At 53.5% G+C, this 8,165-nt stretch overlaps 1 protein-coding gene across 4 annotated transcripts in view; it reads left to right on the top strand.

The window, feature by feature from the left end:
* Positions 1–8,165, top strand: part of LOC119593057 (glycoprotein-N-acetylgalactosamine 3-beta-galactosyltransferase 1-like) — a 33,479-nt gene that overhangs the window by 24,367 nt on the left and 947 nt on the right. For all 4 annotated transcript variants that reach the window (XM_037941962.1, XM_037941963.1, XM_037941961.1 and 1 more), the window contains exons 6-8: positions 6,948–7,060; positions 7,270–7,380; positions 7,944–8,092. In XM_037941962.1, the coding sequence (XP_037797890.1) occupies positions 6,948–7,060; positions 7,270–7,380; positions 7,944–8,092 (373 nt within the window). The remainder of the gene's footprint in view (positions 1–6,947; positions 7,061–7,269; positions 7,381–7,943; positions 8,093–8,165) is intronic.

The following is an 8,165-nucleotide window of genomic DNA, read 5'->3' as shown; positions in this document are numbered from 1 at the left end:
GTTAATCAGTTATTTGCATAGGTGTTGGCGAAATATATTTTTTTTTAATGAGCGCTTATCCCTCCGGCACCCTCGCTGTGCCTGGCTGGCGTCCCAAGCGGCTTCCACGTGGCTGACAAATGTATTTTCTCACAACACCTGCAACGCCGCCGCACCTGTATTTCAGCTTGAACGGAATTACACTTTCGCGATGATTTAAACTAGCTTTCCAAAAATTACTGATGAAAAAATAAATATTTTTACGTTTGAAATCACTTATTGCTTCCCTCTGATTTCATTAGTAAGCCCTTTTTATTTACGTGAAATTCCAGTGATAATACCAAAGCGTATCTTGGGGTAATATATGTATCCCTCACTGTACTCCTTTCTTCTCCGTGGAATACTGTAAAAAAATCAAACAGTTTTTGGCTAAACAAACATTTCTCCTCGTCCCCCCTTTCCCTCTTCTTCCTTTGTATACTGCTTCCCTCCTTGAGCTCCCCCTCATTCGAGCTCCCTTCCCTTGAGCTCCCCTCATTTAAGCTCGCTTCCCTTCAGCTCCCTCTCATTCGAGCACCCTTCCCTTCAGCTCCCCTCACACGACCTCCCCTCCGTTCAGCTCCCCTCATCCGAGCTCTCTTCCCTTTACCTCCCTTCATTCGAGCTCCCCTCCCTTGAACTCCCCTTTATTCGAGCTCCCCTCATTTGAGCTCCTCCTCCCAAGCTCCCCCTGTGCCTGCCTGACTTCGGAGGCCATATGTAGTTCCTCACAGCACCTCCCTTGAGCTCCTCTCCTTTTATTTCCCCTTATTCGAGCTCCTCCCCCTTGAGCTCTTCTCATCCGAGCTCCCCTCATATGAGCTCCTCTCCCTTGAGCTCGCTTCCCTTCAGCTCCCCCTCATTCGAGCCCTCTTCCCTTAAGCTCCCCTTCATCCGAGCTGGTACCCCCTTCAGCTCCCCTCATTCAAGCTCCCTTGCCTCGAACTTTACTCTTTCGTCCTCCCCTCCCTTGAGCTCCTCTCCCTTGAGCTCCTCACATTCATGTTCCCCTACCTTCAGCTCTACTCATTCGAGGTATCCCCTCCTTAGCTTCCCTCCCTTGATCTCCCCTCATTCAAGCTCCCTTCCCTTGAGCTTCCTTCATTCGAGCTCCTTTCTTTCGAGCTCCCTCTCGTTCGAGCTCTCTTTCCTTGAGCTCCTCTTCATTCGTACTCCCCTCCCTCTTATTCGAGTTCCTCCCCCTTGAGCTTCCCTCATTCGAGCTCCCCCAATTTGAGCTCCTCCCCCTTGAGCTCCCCTCATTCGAGCTCCCTCCAATTTGAGCTCCTCCCCCTTGAGCTCACCTCATTCGAGCTCCCTCCAATTTGAGCTCCTCCCCCTTGAGCTCCCCTCATTCGAGCTCTCCCCAATTTGAGCTCCTCCCCCTTGAGCTCCCCTCATTCGAGCTCCCCAATTTGAGCTCCTTCTCCTTGAGCTCCCCTCATTCGAGCTCCCCAATTTGAGCTCTTCTCCCTTGAGCTCACCTTATTCGAGCTCCCCTCCCATATTTGAGCTCCTTCCCCTTAAGCTCCCTTCATTCGAGCTCCCCCCAATTTGAGCTCCTTCCCTTCAGCTCCCCTCATTCGAGCTCCCCAATTTGAGCTCCTTCTCCTTGAGCTCCCCTCATTCGAGCTCCCCCCAATATGAATTCCTCCCCCTTGAGCTCCCCTCATTCGAACTCCCCCCCCCATTTGAGATCCTCCCCCTTGAGCTCCCCTCATTCGAGCTCCCTCCTACAATTTGAGCTCCTTCCCCTTGAGCTCCCCTCATTCCAGCTCCCTCCAATTTGAGCTCCTTCCCCTTGAGCTCCCCTCATTCGAGCTCCCCCAATTTGAGCTCCTTCCCCTTGAGCTCCCCTCATTCGAGCTCCCATCAATTTGAGCTCCTTCCCCTTGAGCTCCCCTCATTCGAGCTCCCTCCAATTTGAGCTCCTCCCCCTTGAGCTCACCTCATTCGAGCTCCCTCCAATTTGAGCTCCTCCCCCTTGAGCTCCCCTCATTCGAACTCCCCCCAATATGAGCTCCTTCCCCTTGAGCTCCCCTCATTCGAGCTCATCAATTTGAGCTCCTTCCCCTTGAGCTCCCCTCATTCGAGCTCCCCCCAATTTGAGCTCCTTCTCCTTGAGCTCCCCTCATTCGAGCTCCCCCCAATATGAGCTCCTTCCCCTTGAGCTCCCCTCATTCGAGCTCCCCCCAATATGAGCTCCTTCCCCTTGAGCTCCCCTCATTCGAGCTCCCCCAATTTGAGATCCTTCCCCTTGAGCTCCCCTCATTCTAGCTCCCCCAATATGAGCTCCTTCCCCTTGAGCTCCCTCATTCGAGCTCCCCCAATTTGAGCTCCTCCTTGAGCTCCCCTCATTCGAGCTCCCCCCAATATGAACTCCTCCCCCTTGAGCTCCCCTCATTCGAGCTCCCCCCAATTTGAGCTCCTTCCCCTTGAGCTCCCCTCATTCGACCTCCCCCCAATTTGAGCTCCTTCCCCTTGAGCTCCCCTCATTCGAGATCCCCCAATTTGAGCTCCTCCCCCTTGAGCTCCCCTCATTCGAGCTCCCCCCAATTTGAGCTCCTCCCCCTTGAGCTTCCCTCATTCGAGCTCCCTCCAATTTGAGCTCCTTCCCTTGAGCTCCCCTCATTCGAGCTCCCCCCAATATGGGCTCCTTCCCTTGAGCTCCCCTCATTCGAGCTCCATCAATTTGAGCTCCCCTCATTCGAGCTCCCCCAATTTGAGCTCCTTCCCCTTGAGCTCCCCTCATTCGAGCTCCCCCAATTTGAGCTCCTTCCCCTTGAGCTCCCTTCATTCGAGCTCCCCCAATTTGAGCTCCTTCCCCTTGAGCTCCACTCATTCGAGCTCCCCAAATTTGAGCTCCTTCCCCTTGAGCTCCCCTCATTCGAGCTCCCCCAATATGAGATCCTTCCCCTTGAGCTCCCCTCATTCGAGCTCCCCCAATTTGAGATCCTTCCCCTTGAGCTCCCCTCATTCGAGCTCCCCCACCCCCAATTTGAGCTCCCCTCATTCGAGCTCCCCCCAATATGAGCTCCTTCCCCTTGAGCTCCCCTCATTCGAGCTCCCCCAATTTGAGATCCTTCCCCTTGAGCTCCCCTCATTCGAGCTCCCTCCAATTTGAGCTCCTTCCCCTTGAGCTCCCCTCAATCGAGCTCCCCCCAATTTGAGCTCCTTCCTCTTGAGCTCCCCTCATTCGAGCTCCCCCCAATATGAGATCCTTCCCCTTGAGCTCCCCTCATTCGAGCTCCCCCCAATTTGAGCTCCTCCCCTTGAGCTCCCCTCATTCGAGCTCCCCCCAATATGAGATCCTTCCCCTTGAGCTCCCCTCATTCGAGCTCCCTCCAATTGAGATCCTTCCCCTTGAGCTCCCCTCATTCGAGTTCCCCAATTGAGCTCCTTCCCTTGAGCTCCCTCATTCGAGCTCCCCCCATATGAGCTCCTTCCCCTTAAGCTCCCCTCATTCGAGCTCCCCCAATTTGAGCTCCTTCCCCTTGAGCTTCCCCCAATTTGAGCTCCTTCCCCTTGAGCTCCCCTCATTCCAGCTCCCCCCAATTTGAGCTCCTTCCCCTTGAGCTCCCCTCATTCGAGCTCCCCCAATTTGAGCTCCTCCCCCTTGAGCTCCCCTCATTCGAGCTCCCCCCAATTTGAGCTCCTCCCCCTTGAGCTTCCCTCATTCGAGCTCCCCCCAATATGGGCTCCTTCCCCTTGAGCTCCCCTCATTCGAGCTCCCCCAATATGAGATCCTTCCCCTTGAGCTCCAATCATTCGAGCTCCCCCAATTTGAGCTCCTTCCCCTTGAGCTCCACTCATTCGAGCTCCCCCAATTTGAGCTCCTTCCCCTTGAGCTCCCCTCATTCGAGCTCCCCCAATATGAGATCCTTCCCCTTGAGCTCCCCTCATTCGAGCTCCCCCAATTTGAGCTCCTTCCCCTTGAGCTCCCCTCATTCGAGCTCCCTCCAATTTGAGCTCCTTCCCCTTGAGCTCCCCTCAATCGAGCTCCCCCAATTTGAGCTCCTTCCCCTTGAGCTCCCCTCATTCGAGCTCCCCCCAATTTGAGCTCCTTCCCCTTGAGCTCCCCTCATTCGAGCTCCCCCCCAATATGAGCTCCTTCCTCTTGAGCTCCCCTCATTCGAGCTCCCCCAATTTGAACTCCTTCCCCTTGAGTTCCATTCATTCGAGCTCCCATCAATTTGAGCTCCTTCCCCTTGAGCTCCCCTCATTCGAGCTCCCCCCAATTTGAGCTCCTCCCCAATATGACTCCCCCTTGACTCCCTCATTCGAGCTCCCCCCACTATGAGATCCTTCCCCTTGAGCTCCCCTCATTCGAGCTCCCCCAATATGAACTCCTCCCCCTTGAGCTCCCCTCATTCAAGCTCCCCCCCCAATTTGAGCTCCTTCCCCTTGAGCTCCCCTCATTCGAGCTCCCCCCAATATGAGCTCCTTCCCCTTGAGCTCCCCTCATTCGAGCTCCCCCAATTTGAGATCCTTCCCCTTGAGCTCCCCTCATTCGAGCTCCCCCAATTTGAGCTCCTTCCCCTTGAGCTCCCCTCAATTGAGCTCCCCCCAATTTGAGCTCCTCCCCCTTGAGCTCACCTCATTCGAGCTCCCTCCAATTTGAGCTCCTCCCCCTTGAGCTCACCTCATTCGAGCTCCCTCCAATTTGAGCTCCTTCCCCTTGAGCTCCCCTCATTCGAGCTCCCCCCAATTTGAGCTCCTTCCTCTTGAGTTCCACTTATTCGAGCTCCCCCCAATTTGAGCTGCTTCTCCTTGAGCTCCCCTCATTCGAGCTCTCCCCCATAATTTGAGCTCCTTCCCCTTGAGCTCCCTTCAATTTGAGCTCCTTCCCCTTGAGCTCCTCTCATTCGAGCTCCCCCCAATTTGAGCTCCTTCCCCTTGAGCTCCCTCCAATTTGAGCTCCTTCCCCTTGAGCTCCCTCCAATTTGAGCTCCTTCCCCTTGAGCTCTCCTCATTCGAGCTCCCCACAATTTGAGCTCTTTCCCTTTGAGCTCCCTTCATTCGAGCATACACCAATATGAGTTACTTCTCCTTTAGCTTCCCTCATTCGAGCTCCTCTCCCCAATTTGAGCTCCTCCTCCTTGAGCTCCCCTCATTCGAGCTCCCCCCAATATGTGCTCCTTCCCCTTGAGCTCCCCTCAATCGAGCTCCCCCCCCAATTTGAACACCTTCCCCTTGAGCTCCCCTCATTCGAGCTCCCTCCAATTTGAGCTCCTTCCCCTTGAGCTCCCTCCAATTTGAGCTCCTTCCCCTTGAGCTCCCTCCAATTTGAGCTCCTTCCCCTTGAGCTCCCCTCATTCGAGCTCCCTCCAATTTGAGCTCCTTCCCCTTGAGCTCCCCTCATTCGAGCTCCCCCCAATTTCAGCTCCTTCCCCTTGAGCTCCTCCAATTTGAGCTCCTTCCCCTTGAGCTCCCCTCATTAGATCTCCCCCCAATTTGAGATCCTCCCCCTTGAGCTCTCCTCATTCGAGCTCCCTCCAATTTGAGATCCTTCCCCTTGAGCTTCACTCATTCGAGCTCCCCCCAATTTGAGCTCCTCCCCCTTGAGCTCCCCTCATTTGAGCTCCCCCCAATTTGAGCTCCCTCCCCTTGAGCTCCCCTCATTCGAGCTCCCCCCAATATGAGCTCCTTCCCCTTGAGCTCCCCTCATTCGAGCTCCCTCCAACTTGAGCTCCTTCCCCTTGAGCTCCCTTCATTCGAGCTCCCCACAATTTGAGCTCCTCCCTCATGAGCTCCCCTCATTCGAGCTCCCCCCCTATTTGAGCTCCTTCCCCTTGAGCTCCACTCATTCGAGCTCCCCCCAATTTGAGCTCCTTCCCCTTGAGCTCCCCTCATTCGAGCTCCCCCCAATTTGAGTTCCTTCCCCTTGAGCTCCCCTCATTCGAGCTCAATCCAGTTTGAGCTCTTCCCCTTGAGCTCCCCTCATTCGAGCTCCCTCCAACTTGAGCTCCTTCCCTTTGAGCTCCACTCAATCGAGCTCCCCCCCCAATTTGAGCTCCTCCCCCTTGAGCTCCCCTCATTCGAGCTCCCCACAATTTGAGCTCCTTTCCTTGAGCTCCCCTCATTCGGGCTCCCCCCCAATTTCAGCTCCTCCCCCTTGAGCTCCCCTCATTCGAGCTCCCCCCAATTTGAGCTCCTCCCCCTTGAGCTCCCCTCATTCGAGCTCCCCACAATTTGAGCTCCTTCCTCTTGAGCTCCCCTCATTCGAGCTCCCCCCAATTTCAGCTCCTTCCCCTTGAGCTCCCCTCATTCGATCTCCCTCCAATTTGAGCTCCTTCCCCTTGAGCTCCCCTCATTCGAGCTCTCTCCAACTTGAGCTCCCCTCATTCGAGCTCCCCCCAATTTGAGCTCCTTCCCCTTGAGCTCCCCTCATTCGAGTTCCCTCCAATTTGAGCTCCTTCCCTTGATCTCCCCTCATTCGAGCTCAACTCTCTTAAGCTTCCCCTGTACCTGCCTGGCGTCCCCAGCGGCTTCCACGCGGAGGCCATATGTCATGGATGACATATGCTCCTCTCTTTTCAGTTCCCCTTATTCGAGCTCGTCCCCCTTGAGCTCTTCTCATTGGAGCTCCTCTTATATGAGCCCCTCTCCTTTGAGTTCGCTTTCCTTGAGATCCCCTCCCTTAAACTCCCCCTCATCTGAGCTCCTACCCATTCGGTTCCCTTCCTTCGAGCTCCCTTCCCTTGAACCCACTCATTCGAGCTCCCCTCCCTTGAGCTCCTCTCATTCAAATTCCCCTACCTTGAGCTCTACTAATTCGACCTCCCTTCCTTTGAACTTCCTTCCCTTGAGCTTCCCTCCCTTGTGGCCTTCATTCAAGCTTCCCTCCCTTGAGCTCCTCTCATTCAAGTTCCCCTCCCTTGAGCTCCGCTCATTTGAGCATCCCTCCCTTGACCTTCTCTTCCCCGCAGGTATGTCATCGTGGAGAACCTGCGCTACATGCTGAGCTCATATGACCCAAACTACCCCATTTACTTCGGCTCCCGCTTCAAGCCTTTCACCAAGCAGGGTTACATGAGCGGAGGTCAGTGAAGATCAGGTTATGATGCTCAGCCATTTAGACTGAATGACTGAGTATGGAAAGTCCTGTCAGTGATGAATCTTAATTTTTTATCGTAGTCCCACCGCGTCAAGCCCTTGGCTAATTCAGCCGGCTTTCCCTCCGTTTCAGTTTCCAGTTCTCTTTGCATGTCTTTAGCTGGACTGTTCCTTCTACTTATCCTAATCCTGCAGGTGGAGGCTACGTGCTGAGTCGGGAGGCGACGAAGAAATTCGTGGAAGAAGCTCTCACGGACGAGAAAAAGTGTAAGAGCAGCCCTCATGGCGCGGAGGACGCGGAGATAGGCGAGTATCTGAAATCATGTCATGTCATGTCATATCATTCCCGTGGCCATCTTGCCGTTGGGGCATTTGCATTGCTGTACAATCTTATTCCAAACATGTCTCTCTTCAGTCTTCCTAATACATTCTATCACCCTCATACCAGTCCATTTCTTTATATACCTTGCCCCAGTCATTCCAAGGTCTAGATCTGTTATCTTCCACATACCCATGCATGATGGTGTATGCTAGGGTACCTTTTCATTTGAAATTTTTAAATGACATTGGTTCTAGATTTTTATTCACATTTCCTTTATCCCTGCTTCTTAATGTCCGCATTGCATGCTATGTAAGACCACTAAGGACAGCCCACAGCAGTACATATAATCACACAATGCATAGCACAGTGTGGCAACATATCTTCAGACAATGCACACTACATTTTATCTACGAGTATGTCGAGAAAACATCTGCATCTGAATTTTATTTCCCTCACACCTGACTCATTTTAGTTGCATTCGCAGAGGTGAATAGATCCCACACCTTGTCAGACATAACTTTCCATAACTTCTTTCCTAAAATCCCAGGAAAGTGCTTGGAGAAAGTAGGAGTGATGGCAGGCGACTCGCGCGACAGCCTGGGGCGTGGCCGCTTCTTCCCTTTCACCCCGGGAACGCACCTCATGGGAGGAATACCTGGATGGTACAAAACCTACGCTTACTATAGTCCCTATGTTGTAGGTATCCGATTGTATGATGTCGAAACCTGTGTGCTTTTTAATTTATGATTTTATAAATGGTCATTATTTA

Source organism: Penaeus monodon, chromosome 31, assembly GCF_015228065.2.
Source record: "Penaeus monodon isolate SGIC_2016 chromosome 31, NSTDA_Pmon_1, whole genome shotgun sequence".
Lineage (NCBI taxonomy): Eukaryota > Metazoa > Arthropoda > Malacostraca > Decapoda > Penaeidae > Penaeus > Penaeus monodon.
Note: the sequence above shows the minus strand (reverse complement) of the source record. Positions and strands in the feature narration are given on the sequence as shown.